Genomic DNA, 23426 nt, shown 5'->3' on the forward strand with positions numbered 1-23426 from the left:
ATCCTCGAGTCTGGGAAGTCTTTTAGCTCGCAAGAAGCCTGATCTCAAGAAGAAGTTTGATTACTGGATTATATCCCCAGGATGTCGGTAAAATAACTCGGGAGGAGGTTTATTGATTAGGTCGATTGAACGATCCTTCAGAAAACATTTCACAAAACAACCTTAATCAACTTAGGGGAGACTCCAAGCATTATCGTTACGAACACAGATAAGGCTTTGTAAGAACGATATTATCCCAAAATCATTTCGTTTTATTCTTCTCAAAAATTATACAAACGACTTGAAAAACATAATGTGTCTGAGTTTACTTGCTGTCGTAAATTTTCGAATAAATACTGAATTAGAAATCGTTGCTTTGTTAAAGTACCTCTATTCATTGCAAGTGTTTGTCAGTGTATTTTTCATTTATGATTTCAGATAATTCATGGCAACGAATTTATATTATATTTTATTACGTATTGCACTATCAACCAGAAGAATTGTTTCATTTAATAATTATTTAAGGATTTTTGAGTAAAGGAAGAAACTAGCTATTAATAATATTTCTATTCTTTTTTTATTTTATTTTCTTGAAGAGATTCGTTAAAAAAAAAACATTCCTCTAAGTACTGGACAAATTTCCATTCATACAAGTTGATTCTCTGGCAAATCGTTGCTCGCGTCTAACGATGTTTCGTTGATGGAACGATAAGATAATGACACGAAAAACAGGTATCCCCCTAAAAAAATTCATGAATCCGCTGCTCAGGAACATTTTGCTCCGCCAGAAATATCCTCGAAATGATCTAAGGAGTATCTCCCCTATGGAGAAGTAACTGCCTCGAAATAGAGACTGCGATTCATTTTATCGTTGACCCCTCGAAGTATCTCATCTATTCCCTATGCTATGCTTTCGTTGCCTACGTCTTATACGTTGGCATCTGTTCCACGATGTCCGAAATCCGAGGCTTCTGATTTGCAATTATCATATTTTGCTGCAAAATTGCGATATAAAAATACTTGTTCCAACGAAGAAATTATTTTCTCGATCGTTATTTCCTTCTTGAAGTTACAACTCGATTCGTACACAACTTGACAATATTAAAAATTCTGTAATTTCCCTAACATATTAATTAACAGATTGCAAATGTCATAGAAATTGTGTATTTAAATTTGCACGGCAATTTTAATTTAACGATCGATGGTTTCGAGTTCTCAGAATGTTAATTAGAGTTTCTCGCAATAAATCTATACCGGTGCTCGACAAATAAAAGGAAGGATCACCAATAAGGCAGTGCAATACTACTCTATCGAGAAAGTGTATTTACCTTGTATACAACGAGCTCTGTATCGTGTTTACAGTACTGTGCCATTTAATTAACCGAAGCTTTCCTGAATTTGTAATTAAGAACACTTGCATTTTATTACCTCCGGCGGAAACGTACTGCTGGCTAAAATAAAAACACTTTGTATCCGCACAAAGTAAACCGCTAATAGAGAAATTAATTACATACATCGTAATTAACCACAAATATAAACAGCATTTAAACAAATAATCGTACGTAATATCTCAGCGTTACAAATTGAGACTAAATGTTAGCTTTTAATTCATCGTCAGTTAACACGTTTTTTTCGATTTATTGTACACTTGTGTTGCGTATGTTTTTTTTATTCTAATTGGATCTTATCTTAAAAGATAATTTAAAAACTTTTCTCGCTAAAATTCTTCTGTAATTTAAAGCAGTTTTATATTTTCAGCTTTATAAAAGCTGCTAGATTGGCTATTTCTGATACTAGATAATTGTGAACTTCTTTTCTCATTTTGATGGGTTATACAAGTGTTTAATAAAACACTCTCTGTTATCTGTACAAGTTAAGAATTATTTTCAATGATTTGATTGTTATTTTCACGATTTAGTCTGGTACAGACAGGGCCAAAGTGTCAAGCACCGACTCGTTTAGGCTGTCAGAGACAGAAGGCGATGCATTTGAATTGTTTGGTGTGGTATAGATATAGAATAGTTCATTTCGCATATACCGTTCTTACTTTCTTATCTCTCTTCCTCTTTCTGTTATATTTCATAAAATGCTCAACGTGAAAAACTAGTCTGCATTTGAAATCAGTATAGTACTACTGCTCAAATTTTCATATATTTTACATAAAGTAATATATTCGCTGAAAATATCTTCTTTATTTAAAATTTAATTTTCCGCGAGACTTAAGTAAGACATTGTTTTAACGTGTATTTATATTGATTTAAGTTGATTTTTAATTGAATTATATTTTTTCTGAAATCGATACGAATAATAAATATTAAAAATTATAAAAGAAACATCTTACATGTAAAGACTGTATTCTTTCTGTAATGGCTTTTACGAAACTTTATTTACTTTTATTCCCCTCACTGTAGAATTTCTCCTCAAAAATGTTGGTCTTATACTTGATTTACGTTGGTGTTTTTACCGTTACGTTGCTGTGTTAGCGTTCTGTTTCTTCTCGTTTATGTCTTTTATATTCTTTTTCGTTAGGTTTTGTCAACTCACTCTAAACTCGCCCTTTCTTCGTGGTTAGTAGTTTCGTTGACTGATTACGACGATATGGTTTATGGTCTCTGTTTTTCTTCTGGACTATCACCCCTTAGTAAATTCGAGTACGTTGATTCTCTGTTCTATTGATCTGGCTGGCTGGATATACAGCAAAGATCGATTATTAATTTTTGCTGCTTTGTTTGCAAAATCCTTGTCTCAAAGTTTGCTATTTAATCTGTTCTAGCATGATAATTATTGGGTGGTAGAAAATAATTAAATTTTGGTTAGTTCTGGCACTTAAAATTTTAATTCAATATAAAAATTAAAATAATATACTACGGTGCACATATTCGAGATTTTATTTCATGAACGTGAAGAATAATTGTTTTATTTCGTTGTTTTCTCATTCTTCAGACGATAATTCTTTAGTAAAATAATCATTACCAGTGATATATAGTGCTGCCTCATTGTACATTAATTGCTATAAATATCATAGTGGCCTTGATCCCGACTACAGTATTTTGCTTAAAGTTCAATAGCATCCACGTCGTATCAAATTAATAAAATATTGTTATGTATAATAAACACCGTTATGAATATTTAAATATTCTGTTTCTTTAAACGGTATATTTTCACACACTGATGCACAAATTAAATAATTTTCGTGTCTAGGAACGAAAAATAGAATACTTTTGCTACGTTTAAATTAGCGTTTTTGTCACGTTTCTTTCTAGGAAAGTACAGCCAGATTTTTTGTCCCAGAAGTACAAAACGTGAGTAGGTACGTGCAATGGAAACACTTTGTTAGTCGTGCTCATACCCAACGTTGTCTATTTCTTATAAAACGTTAAAGTAAAATTTCTCAAGAACGAAAACCCATTTTGTTGAACGGGACGACGCTTCCGGCCATATTGGAACAGAAGTTGGTACGCAAACAAATATGCATCGCTGCGTAATCCCCTAAACACTTACACTGAAATTCAATAACCTTTCGACAGTTTCGCTCGACTCGATCTTAGAAAGTTTAATAAAAGTTACAAGCTATTCGCGACTTTAATATATTCTTTGTGAACACATCGTTCTTGAGTCTTCGCTCTTTAAACAGCGCGCGATAAGACGACTCAGATAAGGTGAAAGATCAATAGATAGTACAAGTATGTTTTGAAAAGACGAGTTTGTCTTCCTACTGTAATTGTGCAACAGTGAAAAATCAATTAACGATAAGACGGTCTTGAAAATTATTTTTACGTGTACAATGAATTACAGTGTTGAACCTTTGTAGAAATACAAAATCTAACTGCCTTAAATTCTGCGTTTTGTGTAATAATGTTACGTATTATTTAATGTTTACTGAGGGTGTAGATTTATGGAAATTGCTATGATTAGATGCTATCGTAAAGGTTTGTGTTTCGTTAAGAAGCTTAAGGTCTTTTTCACGTGTCTGTGATGTTAGTGCAACGGCATATAATATGGAAAAAAAATAATAAGAACGGAACCGATGCCAACTATTTTTTTAACTGGTCGATATTAGCATGAGAATATTCATTTTCGTTTGCCGAGTATGTAGAACACTAGGCGTCATGACGACTCCGTTTGCTTGGTCCTGGTCAGGCGTGTGCCAAATCCGCATAGACTATAAATTTTCCTAGCCTCATACTCGTTTTTTACACTTCTACACACAAGATATTCGGTCGCATAGATTATTTATTACAAAATTTTTATTCCACCGAACCGTCCAGAAAATTTTATTTTGTCTATATTAATGGGTGTTTTACAAGTCATGCAAGAATAAATCCATACATTATACAAAATGTCAAACTATTTGTTGATCCATCCTCTAAAAAATGTTTACCTTTACAACGTTGAGAATAATTCGACACTCGACACTCGTAGAGCTTGGATGGCACTTCAGAAGTTTCATATTTTTTTGAAGCGTTCTCAAAGGCACTTAAACTTTTTGAAGTATTCATTTGGAAATGCAGAATCAAAGAATAGAATGATATCCTTAATTGCAGTGTGCGTAGCTTTGCTTTAACGTAGTCGTAATGAGCAAACAAGACAATATTTTCCTTTAATAACTGCAACATTGCGTTGACGAATTGTGGTGAAATTTTCAATTCTAATTCAAAATTTTGGATTTCCTTTACAAAATTATTCATAACAAGAGCGCATTTTTAACTTGTTAATCTTATAATTTGTTCAAAGAAAACAAAAAAGGACTTGTTATTTATTACAGTACACTGATTGCTTAGATATTCCGGTTTTTATACCAATTTATATCAGTTCGATCGTCGACGACCTCTCGTTTTAACAATACACAATTAGATCATCGAATGAATGGTTCCGAGAGTTGTTGAACCGAATCATCGATTAAAACCCACTGTAATGTAATTTTGATGAAGCCTTTTGAGAAAATGATTTATCGAAAATTACATAGCTATTAAAATCAGTACAATGAAGCATAAAACACGATACAAAAACTAACGAGCAAAAAGTAATCACGGAAGTGCTTTTGTGATTAATAGAGTCTAACGTTTATTCTTTTTCAAGATCACGATTAATCATTCCCACTTTATTCTTGCACCAGACAAGATTTATGGTTCACGTGAGATTCTAATGCTTCGTTGCGATTCGACTTTCAGCCAAATCTATTGTACCGGGGAATTACTGAAGACTATACAGCTAGCAGAAATCTTTCCAGACAGCAAGACATTCGTCGATCTTCATCAGTTACACGATCCTGAAGTGACTCTTGCCAAGTAAGTATCACTCGATTATCTCTTGAAGCGCACTTATACGCTATAGTTTCCTCCTTAGGTCGTAATAACATTAATTAGTATCCGTCAAAGAGGGTTCAGGGATCCGAAAATTCGGAAAATGTTGAAATCGATCTAAAGTACAATTCCACAAAGTAGATCGTAGCTTGTTCAAAACATTTTTAATCTAGATTTTTTCGCAATTGATTCCTTTGGCAAATAAAAAATTTTCTTCTATGTTTTTGATTGTAACTTGTAGAATAATTGTACCTTACCTTAATTTTTTAGAATTATTATTTTATATAGACCAGATAGGTTGGTTCAAGAAATTTTCTAGTCTCGTTTTGTATCTATTGTCAAAGTCTTTCGTATCTGTTCGAACGGGTCTGATTCTCAAATCTATATCGCGGAGTATTGAGAACCATACGGACTGTTATTGATTGCACTGACACAACTAACTTTTCTAACATGGCTATTAGCTGCTGTCGTCCAATAGTTCGATGCTATCTGTCCAGACAAGCTTCACGGTAGCTTTATAGAGAACGTTCCAATGGAACATAATAATATTTTTGCTATGTTATATTACAGAAAAAAAGTAATAAAATCGATCGATTAAATTTGACAGAAACATTTAGAAATATATTCTCATAAAACAGGTGACTTTTCATTATTCTCTCTTCGTGTTACAACTTTGTACGATGCACGTGCAGCTGCTCGACCTTATATCCGTTTGTTTCGAGAAAACGCGGAAAGCCAAACACGTATTCTTAGCCCAACAAGCCGAAAGACGATTTACGTCGATTTGGTCGAGACTTCCTCGTGCTAAATCACTCGATCCGTTAGGACGTTTGTTGTTGCCGCTTTACGATGCACGGTTACATTCATTTTCCTTCGGCTTTATCGCGTCAGATTGTAACCGTCGGGTGTGGAGCGTAAATGTGGGAGGAAATGACCGCCAGTCATCCGTTTGAAGCAAAGTTTACGTCCATATACTTTGTCACGTCTTATAACTTATTGTAGTTACAGCTGTATAGGAATTTATAAATACTAGATGATAAAGAAAAAGTTAAATCTAACAAGTCTAACATGCTCATTAATAATAATTAAACGAAGTCTTTCAAAACCAGTGTTCCATTTGAAAAACCAAAAATAATACCAGATTGATTTTTAGAAACGTCTATGACATTTACATAGATCATTAAACTCTTCGTAAGATAATTCTTTTCTATTGTCTTTGGTCAATAAGTCGACAGCTTGGATTTCCAAGACATCGTCCCCGTTATTCGACGCGTCGTGATTAATTAACTAACCAATCGATTCCGTTTGTGGTTGGGCAGCTTCTACGCCCTGATGAATGCAACAAATAATGCACCTAATCGAATGCAACTGACGCGGTACGTGAATGAAAATTTCGCGTCATCGAACGAGTTGCGTAATTGGACGCTGCCGGATTGGACGGAGGAGCCTCCAATCTTGAAGCGGATCCAGGACCCGAAATATCGCGAATGGGCGAAGGACCTGAACAGGATCTGGAAAGAATTGGCGAGGAAGATGAACGACGACGTGGCGAAGTACCCGGATCGACACAGCATAATCTACGTGGAGAACGGTTTCATCGTCCCTGGTGGACGATTTAAAGGTAATCTTGGCCTTTAAAATATGCTTCAAATATTTTTAATTCTCGTTAAATCTTGTCGAGACTGGATTGAAACAAACACAAATCAAGAGTGAGATTATTAGACTGCGGATCTTTCTGCAAATTCATATTTTTATTAATAGAATTAACGAAATGGGAGCTTTATAACGCATTGTCTGAACCCCTAAATAATTCGTATCTTATATTTTTGCATATTGAATGCATTCTGTTAAGATTATAAAGTTAGACAATCGTTTAACATGATAGTAATGTAAATCGATCCACTCGAAACTAGTTTCTTTCGTGCAAGCCTTATTTGTACTGCATCAATTTATAAAAGAAAAGTGATTTCGATATTTTTTTGCTTGCACAGAGTTCTATTACTGGGATAGTTACTGGGTGATTGAAGGCCTGTTATTATCCGACATGTATCAAACTGCCAAGGGAATGATAGACAATTTTCTGTACATGGTGGAAAAATATGGATTCATACCCAACGGTGGCAGAATTTATTACCTCATGAGAAGCCAACCACCCCTATTACATCTTATGGTACGTCATACTTTTCCGATATTAATTTTCTGATCGTCTCTTCCCTCTTTAACAAACACTTTTAGTGCACTTTTACCAGATAGAATTCCACGTTCCTTGCAGATATACTATCAAAGAGTATTTTTCAAAAATAATTTTGTCTGTTGTAATTTTATTTGCCAAGGTTTAAACGTTTACATTTGAAAGTAGTTTTTCTGGAAGTTCCTTGTAATTTTCGAAAATTGATCGTTTCGATTCACTTCACAAAGCGAGCTACGTATTAAAGACTCAACGATGAACGAGAAGCAGTTAAGTAATTGAACAAAATTGCGACGACTAAATTGAACTGAAATTCCTAAATAATCTTATTACTTCGAATCCGTTTATTACATGCGTTTCTGGAAGTTCGACAGATCAATTCGGAATGCAATTTCAATCGAGTTTAGATCTCGTTGACCACGGAACGGAATTACTTAGCGTGTTCTCAGAAATTTCAACCAGCTCCCTGATGGTAGATTTACGTCTACCATGAGCCTACCTATATCAAAGATGGAACAGGAATTTTAAGCTCCATACGAACTTAACTTCCTGGGTAACTTATCTAGCCAAAGTTTTCGCGTTTCCCTTTCTACGAAGTTCTAGGCCAATGTTCGAAGTATTCTGCGCGTTCGAGTTCGCGGCTCAATACTTGTGAAACGTCTGGAATATTAAACAGACATTGGTATATTTGGTTCAGGCACAATACGTAATTAACAATAGCTTTGTATTTTTCAAAATCAAAGATCAAAATGAGGGGAAAAGATCATTAAATCGACTAGTAGAAAAGCATAACGTAAATAAATTAATATGAATATTAGAATACTTGCAATCGCTAACGAAATGACATAAATTCTTCTAAAGTGATAGAATTATAAAGTATAAAATATCAGAAAATTAGATATAATATATCCCTTACTATATTTTCTTTGTTTATTTTTACTTTTTTTTTCTTTTTCTTATATTGTTCTTAGATCTTCATGTTATATATTTTTTGATAAATCAATATCCTCAATAATAACAATATAATATGTACGCCTTGCAAAGATCAATAGAAACGAACGAAAGATGTTAAAGTGTCCTGCAATGTCAGTCCAGAGAGCGACGAAAATCACTACTACACAAACTTTTCACATAAATGCAAGAAAAGTACATTTCACCAGCAAGTGAAAATCTCTACCTATGCCCAGAATGCTCAAGAGACATTCGCGAATGCACGCGTTCGCTCTTACCTCTTTGACAAATCCAACAATAATCTCTAGCTCGTCCACGACTCAGCTGCTTTCTCGTCGTAAATCGTGTTTAAGAAGTTTTCTTTCCTCTTGTATTCTTTTACCGAGTCATGAGATAATCTAGATAAAGAATAGAATTCGTAGTGGTTTTCCAGCAGTAATTTATTCCTCCAGTAGTGGTGAAATTGCGGAAATTGAAATAGGGAAAAGAAAGATTAACAAGATATTACACTAATATCGTTCAAATGACCGTTTTTAAACTTTCGTTTAGAATTCCTAACATACAATGTCATTTTAGAGTTATTTATGCAAATAAGAAGTATATAGCAAAGATAAAAGAAGAGAATCTTCAGAATCTACTGTCTTAGAACAGTCTAACAACACGTATTCAAAATAGTAAAATTTTATATGCGTGCAGTTCCGAAACTACTAGTGTTTTGTTAATAATTGAGCCATCGTTAGAAGCGGTAAACCTTCCCCTTTAAAATGGCTTTTGGTTTTTATCGATCCGACTTTTCGTTTTCGAGATATCGTAATTTATGTAAAGGGGTAATTTTTTAAATTCCACTTTCCGTCTTACGAAAGCCCATTAACGCGTATTAAAAATACTAAAACTTTAGATGCTTGCAATTCCGAAACTACTAGTGTTTTATTAATTATTGGGGCATTGTTAGAAGCGGTAAACCTTCCCCTTTAAAATGGCGTTTGGTTTTTATCGATCCGACTTTTCGTTTTCGAGATATCGTAATTTATGTAAAAGGTAATTTTTCTAATTCGACTGTCTCTGTCTTCGTCTAGCGCGTCGGACCTCCTTCTCGCACGTTGACCCACTAACCGAGTGATCGAGTCACGTAGTATTTACTACTTTCAATGCGCGCGTGCGGTCAACGACCTTGCCAAGGCCGTAGTAGAAGTTCATTGACCACGCGAACGCGAGCGAAGCTTCGAACCCTTATATCTCCGAAACTAGCCACCGCATCGACTTGAAACTAAAATCGCTATATCTCCGGAACTAATAAAGCTATCGACTCGTACAAACGCTCATTTTAAAGGGCATTTCATCCCCTATCCGATGATCATATCAACTATTCTAATTTATGCTATCTTCTATGCTTATTTTGCAATTTATTTCGACACTACACACCCAAAGAGATTTTAGCAATTCCTTTCGATTATACGACTGGTGCGCGACAAAACTGGATTATAAATTGTTTATTTAATTGATAATAAAACTAAATTTGAATACGGGATGTTTGCGTAATTACTAGCCGGTATTTATTCGTAAATAATTGTTTTCTACTAAAAATGGCCACTTTTGGGTCAAATACAAGCCTGCAACTGTTCCGTTACAGACTTTTTCAATCGTTGTGTTAATAAAATAAACGAATGCTTTTAAATGGTTTGAAAAATAAACATTCAGTTAAATCTAGATTTAAATCTGAGGAACCAATAAGCCAGGAAGTAGGTCCTGCGATATCTATCCATCTGTTAGAAAATCGTTCGTTCAAGAACTGTCTGGCTACTAGGCTGAAATGGAAAGGTGCATCGACGTGTATAAATCACCTTCGACGTTCGATATCTGGTAAAATTTCCTTCCATAATTCATGCAATTCGTTACTAAAAAAATTGACATGTTACTTTTCCAATAGAGAAAACAAGGAGTTTATTTAATATCACGTGCAAACAGTTCAGTAGAATCTAACTACTTATAAAGAGAAAGTTTCCAGTAAATCGTGCAAACGAAGTTTTCTTATGAAACGACAAACGTGTACATTTTTAAAATGTGTTTTGGGATTTAACCGTACTAAATAACATAGAATCCGTATTTCAAAGTAGTCATGATTTGATCCGATTTGTCTCGTTCAGCCCTTCAAAGAAGCGTACGACAATTCACGAAGTAACATCAAGAGAGTAAAACATAAGGCTACAGATAACGATACTTGCCTCGCAATAACAAGACGAAGGTTTTTGATACAAATCCAATCGTGTGCGAGAATGTATCGGATTATATTTAGGTGTCGTCGATACATTTTATTGGTTACCATAAATACTATTTGTTTAACTACCAACTTGAGTTGTTTCACGATATTTGTTATACTTAGAGCGAGTAGAATACGCCACATTTGTCTACCTACTTCCGAAACTCTCTGTGTAGATTCTCCTGTTCAAACAGAACATTTGGATAAAGTTACCTCAACCCCATAATTATTCACGCAACTGCACAGATGGTCTTAGTCTCGCGATGAAGTTCCGTTCAGAAACTTTGGTTCTAATTTGCAATTACAATTATCAAATACTATTGTCATATAATACGTAAGTCAAGACTACACGTCAGTCACAAGAATGTTCGGACACATGCTTTTTATTCGATTACACGCGATTGTTAAAAAATTAAAATAACAGACTCTCTACGCTGTTATTAAATAGAAACTGCACTATAATATAATATAATACATTCTGTAATATTTTCGATTCAGTGGCAGATCGTAAATAGCAAAGCTAGATCGGTGAAATTTTTGCAGCAGTCTGTACCTGACAGGAATATTTTTCCGCAAACTGTTCACATATGGAAAACACGAAATTACGTTAGCGTGCGATATACCATGCTGCTGTTATTTGAAAAAGCGTGCGAGTAACAGTGTCCTTAAGGTGGAATGGAAAAGTTCCGAGTTATCCAGAAACAGAATTGCTCGTCGTCCGCAATTGTACGTATCGAAACTTTTAGCCTGTATATCACTGGAAAAGTTCGATACGCGAGCACCCACTCTCGAATGCAACGAGCCCTTTAATGTGTTTTCAGTAAGGATATTCGGTCGCGTTACGTCTCTGGTCCTCCTGTTTGTTTATTCCAAGTGTATCGAAGTTTCGAAGAACGATGAAGAATATCGTCAAAGTTTATAAGACAGTGCACGCTATCCTCGACGTTAAATCTCTGTCTCTGTGTTCACCTTAGGTCGCAAAATACTTGCATTACACGAGTGACTTGGATTATCTTCGTACTATTATACCAACGCTGGAGAAGGAGTTTGCTTTCTGGCAGAAAGAGAGGATGATAAACGTGCAGAAAGATGGAAAGACGTACAAGATGGCACACTACGTTGTCAGCAGCACGAGGCCTCGACCCGAAAGTTACAAGTAATCTTTTGTTTAAATTAAATTTCGAAGGGCCACATAGACCTAGGAAAATAAAAAATAGTCAACCAGATAGCAAATTTTATTGTTCGCTATTTTCGATCGTGGAGCAAGCCTTCTTCAAAAATTCTAAAGGGACTTTTTCACGCAAAAACACACAGTAGTTTAAAAGATATTAAATTCGTAAAAAGTCGTAACAAAATTATTAAATTGTTAGTATACTTTTCTACATTTTTGCACTTTCCTTTTTATTTCTTTGCTGTTTCTTTTAATTCATTCGCGATTATATGAACGAAAGAATGCGAGAAGGACAGTTACAACTTGTGGATTCGTATTTTTCTCGTTTCAGGGAGGACTACCAGTTAGCGCAAGAATTACCTGAGAAGTTGCGAAATTTCTTTTACAATAATATAAAAGCTGGCGCCGAAAGCGGTTGGGACTTCTCCAACAGGTGGTGCATAGGAAGTAACGAAAACGGAATGCTCAGTTTACTGAATATATCCACTCAGTATGTTATACCCGTCGACCTTAATGCGATTTTACAACAAAATGCCCGACTTCTCAGCGAGTTTCACAGATTTCTGGGAAACAGTGTGGTAAGCATTCAGAATCAAATCGACTTCGTTTAAATTTTGCTTATAGTTAAAGTTATTAATTCTCCATCTAAAAATTCAGATTTCGAAATTTATTTAGTAAATTCACTCGAGAGCCAATGGACAAATTCTTTTTTATTCGCTATGGACCATATCTCGAGGGTGAAAAGAGTCCTTAAAAGTAAAAATTGTTTAAGGCTCAATTTTATTTTATCGATTCACTTTCATTCCATTTTATCAATCAATTTTATTTAATTTTCTTTTCCCTTTTCATCGATTTAAATGACAATGGAAGTGTTTTTAACCCCAAATGCAAATCGTTCGAGTATTGCTGATTCTCCTTTATTGAAAACGTTAACAAAGGGACATGGCTTCCGGGCGAGATTATCGGTATTCAGTACGGAATAAAATTTGAAACGGTAAAGCGCTAAAGTACGCCAATTTCAGTATCGTCTACATTTCACGCTCAGTACCTATTTAATCCAACCTGTCTTGAGCATGTATAAACGGTGCCCTCTTTCTCGGAATAAATGAAGGTACGCGAGCACGTGCAACAAATCGAAATGACAAAAGATAAGCCCCGCTGCTCATCCGCTTTCGGGAGAATGATTATCCTTAACGATTGTAATTCTGTTGAAAATTTTCTTGTGCTTCTCGTCCTTTGTAAATTTCTCCCTGCGAGACGGATCAGAAACACGATTTAATCGCACGATTAATTCGTTCCTAAAGCTCATTTACAGGGACAAAGAACGTTCAGATCCATCGTGAAAACATATTTCTACCATAACTTCTATTAAAATCAGTATTGGGCTGTTACAACATGATAAGAAATATCATTTTGAACCTAGCTGAATTTTTATTTTAATTCTTTACGATGCAATTACTAGTTTTATATATTCGTTAGATAAACTGAAACGATATGTGATTTATTTATAGATTTTTGAGAAACGACTCTGCGTTTTGTCCGGTGTTCATCCAAGAATTTTACTCCCGAGAGTAGATATCGAAAATGAAAGCTTTTTGTCTGTATGAAAGGACTCTTACTCTTAATAATGTGTCCACTTTTGCTTTTGATAGCCACTCTTAAAAGCAAAACTCTCTAATGGACATGGAACATTAGATGCCAGAACGTTGATCGGTCGAAGAATGTATATAGGGTGTCCCATTTGAACCTTCCAAACAGAATTGTCTTCCAATCAATTTTGCAAGTAGAACTTTCTTTCGAAGAAACAATGATTTTAGAGTTTTATGATAAATTGTGGTCATAGCTGGAAAAGTTCTGATCAATTATAAACGACAAGGTTTCTCTTTCTTAAAAAATCGTCGTTCTGACGACTCGTGTTTGATTGTTTTTCAGAAATCCCAGTATTTTGCAAAGATAGCTGCGCAACTTCAGCTTGGAATCGACAATGTCCTGTGGAACGAAATGGAGGGTATATGGCTCGACTACGATATGAAAAATAATCGAGTCAGAAATACATTCTATCCATCGAATCTTGTGCCGCTTTATACGAGAAGCTACAATCCACAAAAGCGCGAGAAGTACGCGTTGTCTGCCGTAAAGTATCTAAAACTACAAACCATCGATAGTTTCTTCGGTAAGTTTCATGAATTATTTTACTAATTTAGCTACTTTAAACACGTTGAAAGCTGGGGGTCGAAGATAGAAGATCCGTGCTCCCAATCGATTCGCATTTTAATTTCCCTACCAAGATATAGTGACCTTCAGTTCCTTTCCAGTGGTTCGATTAAATTTAAACTTTCGTCGACCGCGGAGTCGAAGAAATCTTTACCTTTTAAAGTTATTCCCATGAGAATGAAATCGAATGGAATTCAGATAAGAGAAAAATGCTCACCCCTCGATTTCAGTGGTTCCCCAAAAGAAAAACGTTTTATCTGTCACAATGTACACTATCGTTAAATGCCGTTCTAGTTGGCCGCTCAGTATCTATTTCTGATAAATATTTTGTCGACAAATTGATTCGAGACACTTTATTCAAATAATATTTTAATCTTGAGGCAACTTAGCAGAAGCAACAATGTTAGAGAAACGCAGTAAATAACAAATTTATAAACTGTAAAATACTGTTACACCCCTTTAAAACTGGGGAAATCATTGTATAGCTAGAGAAATTCTATCGATTAATAGAGGCCTTTGTTTTTATGAGGAAAATGAATAATTAATATTGCATTCTTACATTGATAGTAATGGGTTAAAATTGAAATTCTGATGATTAGTATGCTCGTCAAATAGGAGAAAGCATGCTCCTGATGAGCCATTTTGTTTGACGTTAACATCTAAATTGGTTCGTGAGATGCAAGACTTGGAGATGGAGCATTTAAAATCTACGAGGGTTGATAATGGAGGCCGAAATTCCGGGGAAGCGATGTGACCTACTTCTTTCGCGAAAATACGCATATCGGAAGTATAGTAGTAGTAGTAGCAGTAGTAAGAAAAAGCGCTGACTCAGCTTTCATCATTGACCATCGCACAGGTGCCAAGTAGTGGGGTAGGTCAGTAAAAATGTGTGAGCGGGCCAACGCTAGTGGAACAATCATAAATTATGCATCGGTTTAAACGATTATATCTTACGAATGGAAAGTCTTGTCGACGTAAAGTAAAAACGATTCGATCAGAGAGAATATTTTACTTCTATCGATGTTGAAACCATCTTGCAAAAAATTGAAATATTTTTGTTGCTCTCAAATATTACATTGAATCGAGACGTTTATGCATTCATGGAAAATTTTAATTCCCAAAAGACTACAGAATGATATGGCGATATTAGAATTATTTATTAGCAAATATTCCTCTACTGATTCGTCACACTTTTGTTCGCAGGTGGTACACCGACGTCCCTAAATTACACGGGAGAACAGTGGGATTTCCCGAACGCGTGGCCGCCATTACAGTCGTTTATCGTGATGGGTCTTTATTGGACCAGAGTCACAGAAGCTATGGACTTCGCCAGAGAATTGGCATCCAGATGGCTAAATTCTAATTACATCGGTTACACCGAGAGTGGACAAATGTTCGAAAAGGTGAGTTTTATCGATATGTTTGGAGCTCTCGATAAATATATTCATTGATTCAAGTAATTGCATATCAGAGACAGGAATTGTCAGATAAATTTAGTAATGTAAAACATGGAAAATGCTTGAGCGTTTATTAGCAAAAATGTCAAAACAATGATATATTTGAAATATTTCCAAATATAATTATAAACAGATTTTACTATTTTTACGGACTATTTATAAAAAGTAACTTGTTAATATGAGGAGCTAGGTCTGTTCATTACACTTCGAAGGAATTTATCTAGATCCGAGGGGGGATAATTTGTTTCTCTCGCTTGAATTTTTTTATAGTCTGACATTTTAACAACTCCACTGTAAAATATTTCTGTGAAATTCGTAAAATTGGCTAAGTTACAGAACTTTGAGCTGAACTTCCTCTTTATGAACACTGTACGCCAGAGTTGAAAGCAATTTTTCTTGAAACATTTTTCAAGCTCTTTAACACATAATATTTCGTGAGAAAATGAACCAATTGATATGAAATTTTATTAAGTAAATCATTTATACTAAAAAATAGCCCTGAAATTTGACAAAATGCGTCCAATAATTTCTCCTGAAAGAAAGTCCGAATTATCATCGAATTTTTAAAATCGAAGATTGGACGAAATAATGCACACGATTTTAATTTCCATGAACTTTTCCCAAAACTGTTCCACGCCACTGTTTGTACCACTAAGGGAACAAGTGCCTTACGTAAACATTATCTCTTCTTCTCTATCAAAAGAGAAACTTGAGAAACTGTTTAAGATCGTAAAAGGGTTCTTTCACTGGATAGTAGTTGATGCTCGTCTCTTTTGTAAGGATGACAGAAGGGAAAGCAGGACTGAAATATCGTCTAATTTAAGCTGCCCGTAATCCATCATGCACCGTGTTATATTCCCTTTGTTTCGATGAATACCATCAAATTTAATCAATGTTATATGATATTCGTAGTATAATACTCGGGGAAAATAATAAGATTACGTACCGGATGTTCGAAATATTAAGCTTAAAAAGTTTTAAACGAAACGTCTATCCCCTGAAAATAAATTCAAACTCAAACTTCCTTCTTTTCCAGGGATTTCGTTTGTTTATCGAGTAAATATCCTATTCTTGTAGATAAAACTCTTTCAAATGTTTTACACACAAACGCTGTTTACCCAATTTTCAGCTTCTATATTTTCGTAGTTAATACAAAATCTATAATAAAGAAGAAACTGACGGAGACTTCCTAATTTGAAAAATATAAAAGCTATTAAAAACGTGTAAATATTAAAGGAACATTTTGATACGAACGATTGAACATACTTATCCAGTTCAATTAGAGCTTATCTTACAGTAGTAAAGAGAGTCATAAATGCAAGGAAGATGTTCATCTGATATGCTTTAGAGCAACGATAAAAATTTCATGTTTTACTCAAAGATTCTAATGATCTCTTCGTATCATAAATCATACCAAAGATAGTTTCTCGCGTTCTGGAAACACTATGACATTTTTATTACCATAATAACCATAGAAATTGAGATGTATTTTTAACGAATTATCTTCGTCATTCGTACAAATTAATTCTATTGTCGATGCATATCAATAGAAAACATCATTTAAAATATTAATTTTCTTCTAATATGTAAATATACAGAAAATATTTTTCAAGGAATAACAGTGGTACAGATAAGTAATAACTTTCTCCTGCTTTAGAAGCAGTTGAGATTTAGGGTCCAAGTAAATTACTGCAGACGTATTTCGTCGCGTAACTTTGGCGTTTGCATAGAGGGATGAAACAAGTTGTTCAACTTTATTCTCGCGCATTAACGAGGCTCTGGGACGTCACTTTGTTGACTGACATATGTCTGCCCTTAGAAAGGGGCTACGAAGGTACAGGATAAATGCATAAATTTACGTTAAAATATTCTCTCTCGGCAAATAACCGCGGGCATCGAAGCCGTTGTGAATAGAACGAAACGCTGTTTATCATTTTTCACCCGCCTATGAATTTCCACGTAGTCAGAGCTTTCGATCTCCTTCGTTTACGTTTTTTACGATACGTTTTTACAGCACACGCGCAAAGATACTCGAAGAACCACTGTAGAAGCAAACCGTGGAGTTTCATACTTCATTTCGACTCGATGCTCTGACGAAAAAGAAAATTTATGAAGCTTTTTCGTGCCTGAGGGAGCTCACGGTGAAAATATCAGCACGTCTCCCTTTTTCCCCCTCCCTTTCCTTTTGCAACTCTTTTGTTTTACACGCTGTAAAAGAAAACAGTCCTAGCAGGGCTGTATTTCAAAATCTTTTTTACTTCCTCGGGATTAAATTCCTTATTCATTCAAATATCCTTTACTTTACCAAATGGAGGATCGTTAGTTACCTCGAAACTCCAAACAGACATTAATAACATTAATGGCGCGGTGGGGTGATTGCTCTCTTGAAAAGTTGGTTTCAATTTTTTAAGAATAACGAACCATCTGAAAATTGAAAGTCCAGGGTTGCATAAATAACACTACGAGATGTTCGTCTCGCAACGATGCAGAACTGGAGGCACCCATTTGAACAGATTACGCGTGCATGAATAATTTTACTTGAAATGAATGTTTCAGTATTTTAAGGTTGCCTCCCTTTCGCCTAGTTCCGGATAAATTATTAACAAAATAACAAGAATGTAATGGGACAACGTACGAAAAGAAAGCATGTTTCTATTAATGGTAAATTAAAATAATTTTTCGATATGAATTTCGTGTGTCACTTTAATCCAGGACTTTCCAAACTTTCCAAAAAACGGGGTTCGAATTATAAATCCGAAAGAAATAATAGTTGGAATCGAGATACGTGTTAGAATGCTCGAGGGAATATCTGGGAATGGTCGAAGGATAACCATTGATAAATTAAAATCTTCATCGCAGTCGTTAAAAAGGTGAAGTGTACCATCGGGTATTCTTTATTGTCTTTGAGGAAAGCTGATGAAAAGAAAAGCGAAGAGTATTTCACGTGTGAAAGATTTATACCAATCGATACTTCCCCTCATTCGCCGATTCGTATATACAATGAAAGATGGTGGTTATCGTGTGAAATTTCAACTTCCTTGGAGGGCAATAGAGAATTAAAAATCGTCTCATTTGTACGGTTTCGGTGATATACTGTCCTCGAGTACGTTGCAATGAATCAAGCTAGCTGTAATTTTTTATATATTTCTAGTAGTAATTGGAGAAGAGAAATGTATTACGTGTATCCTTCATCATTAAGTTAAAATAGTGTAGAAGTAATTTTATTTTTCATGAGGTATTCTCTATCATTTGATAAATTTAAATGATAAATTCTGTCTGTACTCGAATGGGAATTCGTGGTCTTCGAATTCATCATATTCATTTCGTTTTTACTGAAATTACTCTGGATTAAAGAAGATTTAAGAGAATTTTCCGTAATTACATTTATACCTCGAAAGACGATAAGTCTCAATTAAGAGAGAAATATTAGAGAAAACGATCATGACAGTTAACGTTATTGAGCAAGAAAAATGGTCGATTAAAGCGAAAATTATTAAGATTAATTCAAACTTGATAGTACAAATTAAACGCAAAGTTGTTTCAGACAAAATTAAATATTTTCAAAACAAGCTAAACACGTTGGAACGTTTCCTGGTAAATAAATTGCGTTCATTTGCTTTCAAACAACAGAGCTCGGTAAAAAGAGATGGAAATAACATTGGGGAGGATAATGAATTTCTAAGGACCGTCCTTACTACAAGTACCAATCTACGCTCATTACGAAAGCAAAAGTTCATCTTGGAAGTTTCTTTTTTCTTTCGTGAAACTTGAAACCGAGTTTAACATGAAATTCGACAACGCAACAGTAACTCTTTGTGCTCTGTTTGCGTCGAAGCATTTACTATAAAACACAAACGAAAGACACCATGGAACGGAGAAAGGTCGAGGAAGTTCTTTCTTCGTTCAGAATTTCATTACGAGAAAGAGTTAAACCCGTCCCTGTACTCGACTTCGTAAACTTTAATTAGGTATTGTTCGCACGACTGAAGCCAAATTTTGATTATCGTTGTTGGATCATTAAGATTCAGGACAGAACTCCTTGTTGGACGTTCTAGCGTGGTAAAAAGGAAGCTTCTCGTATTTAGGGGCGAGCATTGAGGATTCTTTATAATTTGTTTGTCTACAAATTCTACATGTTCAATAAAACCGTGTTGAATAAAATATTAATAAAAATTAAAAAAATGGGAATTATATATTTTATTTAGTTGGGAATGAGGATTTTTTACAAAATTTAATGATACATTCGAAATGCTAGTATAAATTCTAATACAAAATTCGACACGAACTTATGGGACGACCCACGACATTATTTTTACGAGAATGTAGTCGCTGGAGAGTAAAAATATTCCACGGTACCAGTTAGGGGTTAACACGCCATGAACGAAAGGGTTTAATCAGCGCGAAACTTTCCGTCTCCCTCTCTGCTCTAACCACTCGCTTTCTCTCTCGTAGTTGGTTATCTCTCTTCATCGTTCGAAAATTAGGCGTCCGTGTAAGGCGTCCCAATGCCACCCATAGTAAAAATTGCTTTGAAACAAGAGCAATCGGAAAATAGGTGATTCCACTTGAAAAAATAAATAAAAAATATAGAATAAATTTGTTTCGTACGTGGCTTCCTTCTCGAGATAATAGAACTTCAAAATTCGTCTGACAATTACTTGCTGTTTCTACTTACTCTACTGCACGTGCACTTGAATTTTCAAAGTCGATTTTCTCGAAAATAAAACATCCTATGAAAAAATTTTATTCTACGTTTTCCACTTATTATTTCGCGTTAAATTAACCTCTACCCTTTTTGTAGGGGTTGTACTTTACTGGAACCCTCTGTATGCTCTTATATGCAATTGTAAATAATTAGTTTGGGAAACGCGTTCTTGAAAACAGTTACTCTTCGATACTTATTAATTATAGATCATGGTGTCTAACTGTACATCCATACATGTATTATAAATTGCAGTACGACTCTAGTATTCCTGGCCAAGGTGGTGGGGGCGGAGAGTACAACGTTCAAACGGGTTTCGGCTGGACGAATGGCGTGGTCCTCGAGTTCCTCGACACTTTCTCGTCGATCAAGGCGAGGGCGGTATCATACGAGAGTGACACGAACAACACGGTTGTCGGACAATAACAGGTAGAGAATTGAATTCCAAAATAAATCATCCCCATAGATAGAGTGAAATAATTCTCGGTTAGGAAACGTTTATCTAATCTCTGACGACCAGTGTCTAACACTTACGTTAGAAATTAAATTGCATGTAAGTAATAGATCTCATTCACAATAACACGTAACAGGTTTCACAGCACTTTCTTATATTCATTTTGCTACCCTTCTTAGTATACAATACGCAATATCTTTGAGGAATAATTTATAGACTTTATTCTATAATGCTGAAAGTAATTATCCTAAATTATAATTAAGTTAAGAGACAGTCTGATAAAAAACCCACCTTCTTTTTCTACAAGAGTAATAGTTCTTTTTCGATATTTTAAAATTTATATAAATTGACACCAATGAAAAGCGAGAATTCTTTTATTATGTTATTATTGTCACATGATACACAATTATATGAAGTCCCGTGAAAATCGATATGCATCATTCATCAAAGTTACCAGTTAACGTTGGTATCGTGCAAATATCATTGTCTGATTGTTGACTAAGTACTCAATGCCTATTATTGAGTCCCACAACAAAGCTATTCTATCGCAGCAACTTGGTCAAATTTTGGTTTCAATGCAGTATTGTGTAATTTCATAGTTGAACGCCAGAGAGCTAGGTAATGCAAAGTGGTCAACAGTATTGTACTGACATTTTGCCGAACGCGTATTATCGTTCCGTACTTCTAAAATTAAAGTTCAAATGTAATCCCGGACCATTATACGCGACGAATTTAACTATCAAAATTTATAATACAATTTGTTCGTACCATTGATGGCTTAAATACATTTCATTTCCGATCGGAATATAAAAAATTATGATCGAATAAAAATAAGAATCATAAAACTGTTAAAGATCGAATAATACAATTTTTTTTAATTGTTTCTTTTAGGTTTTATCGATGACAATGCAACGCGTATTTTCCAACGAATCTAGTCTATACGGAAAAACAGGGCAGCGCGTTTAATAGATCCACCATTATGCTCGTTGCAAATCGCTTAATATTTTAAGAGAATTGTTATGTCTTGAAATAGGCACATAAAAATTGTGATTATTTCTTCGGTAAACCGCAATTCTTGTCTGTGTTAATGATAGGTATTTGTACTTTCAACTAAAATTAGGAAAAGGGTTCCGATCAATACATACATAATGTCTTGATTTTGATGTAGCAATTTATTACGAGAAAAAAAGCTACGCAAAATTTTCAGACGTCAGTTCCAAAATTTAATCTGAAATAATGACTTTTGGAACGCTCTGTACAGTGATATAACATTTACTAGTGATTTATGATTAAAAAAAGACGTCAGTATTTTGTAATATTTATCGATTCGAGCTTCGTCTGTTTGTACTAACATTATTGGATGTTTGAGTACTTATTTAGCACAGTCGAGGAATATCTGTATCAGGGTGTGAACTTCGAACGATGTTAATGATGTCAACGACGTCTTGCCAATCGTATTTTTTTAGTCGAGCTTAACAAATAATACGTCGTCTATGAAATACGAACACAAAGTATAATTGCGTGTAACTCGTCAGTATTCTAATTTAATGCTAGTTGTTAACGGTAAGTTAGTGCGATTAGAAGGCTGGCATGCGTTTTCTATCGTTTCGTGTGGAGAATGACGCTGGCGACAAAACTCCGACGTATTACTGTAAGGTTAAGTATATTTAATTAGACACGCGTATCCAAAATAAACTTAACTGTCAAAAATCGTGCAAATTCAGCAACGTTGTGATGTAAACACTTTAAAAGAAAATGTTTCAGAAAAAAAAAAATAATTATATTTTTAATACACTGTTAAATCGAATTGTTACATGGAACGAACGCAACAACGAAACCACACGTGTATGACAATAAATTAAAGTGTGTTTTACCATACATAAATATATACATCGATTCCAAACGTCCTGCTCCATACTAATACCGTGGTTAAACTTTGTGAAACGCATTTCTGTTAAACTAAGTTAAGACTTGAGACAGATTTCGCTTCAATTTAATTAACATTGCAAGCTTTGATCATCGCTGGTTCCGCGTCTTAATTGAAATTTCATAAAGATTTGCCACGTTCCTTTCAACGGAATTCGAGTAATATTGAACGTCTCAATGAAATTACAATATGTAATGTCTTAACCCAATTCTTAGTACTAAAGGGATTCTTCGGATCGCTTGAATTCTTAAAGGCGGTGAGTATCAAAGGACTATAATATAAGTTTAATAATGCACTGCGTTATTTATCAAAAATATAATGTTAAATCTTTCCTACTTGGAGATCACGAATTTTGTCCGATCAGGAAGTGACCCAAATTCGTTAACGTTTAATTATATTTGTCCCGAACATCGTCGTAAAAATACTTTGACAGTCTCGTATATCACACAATCACGTTATGGGGCTAACTGTGCTTGTACGGTCGGATATAAAAAAACTTTCTAGGTTCTAATCTCCCTTTTCGTCGGATGAAAAGCCCAGTTTTAGAAAGTTTCCTCCGTATCCGAACGGGGAAGTTTGAATGCACGCACAGAAAAGCCTATATCTGCTTAGTACCACTCGAATTCAACTTTCTTACTGCGCGTCGAAATGCTCGTTCTCGAAAAACAAAAAATCCCGTTAAACTATATACCGAAGTATAAATCAAAGCAGAATATAAAGCGTAGTTTTGGAAATTTATAAAGTAAATTTTAAAACGTATCACCAACATTCTTTGGATACTGAAAATTATCTAAATATTATCTTGCATCGATATTCGAACTAT

General features: G+C 34.8%; 1 protein-coding gene across 1 annotated transcript in view; it reads left to right on the forward strand.

The window, feature by feature from the left end:
* The window catches only part of LOC143342225 (trehalase), a 38203-nt gene extending 15643 nt beyond the window's left edge, over positions 1 to 22560 (forward strand). Inside the window, exons 2-10 of the mRNA XM_076765890.1 lie at positions 5151 to 5267; positions 6602 to 6903; positions 7274 to 7452; positions 11653 to 11834; positions 12181 to 12427; positions 13782 to 14022; positions 15267 to 15466; positions 20478 to 20651; positions 21568 to 22560. Coding sequence (XP_076622005.1) covers positions 5151 to 5267; positions 6602 to 6903; positions 7274 to 7452; positions 11653 to 11834; positions 12181 to 12427; positions 13782 to 14022; positions 15267 to 15466; positions 20478 to 20648 — 1639 coding nt within the window. The 3' untranslated portion in view covers positions 20649 to 20651; positions 21568 to 22560. The remainder of the gene's footprint in view (positions 1 to 5150; positions 5268 to 6601; positions 6904 to 7273; positions 7453 to 11652; positions 11835 to 12180; positions 12428 to 13781; positions 14023 to 15266; positions 15467 to 20477; positions 20652 to 21567) is intronic.
* Positions 22561 to 23426: the final 866 nt, after the last annotated feature.

The sequence above is a fragment of the Colletes latitarsis genome, chromosome 5, assembly GCF_051014445.1.
Source record: "Colletes latitarsis isolate SP2378_abdomen chromosome 5, iyColLati1, whole genome shotgun sequence".
NCBI lineage: Eukaryota > Metazoa > Arthropoda > Insecta > Hymenoptera > Colletidae > Colletes > Colletes latitarsis.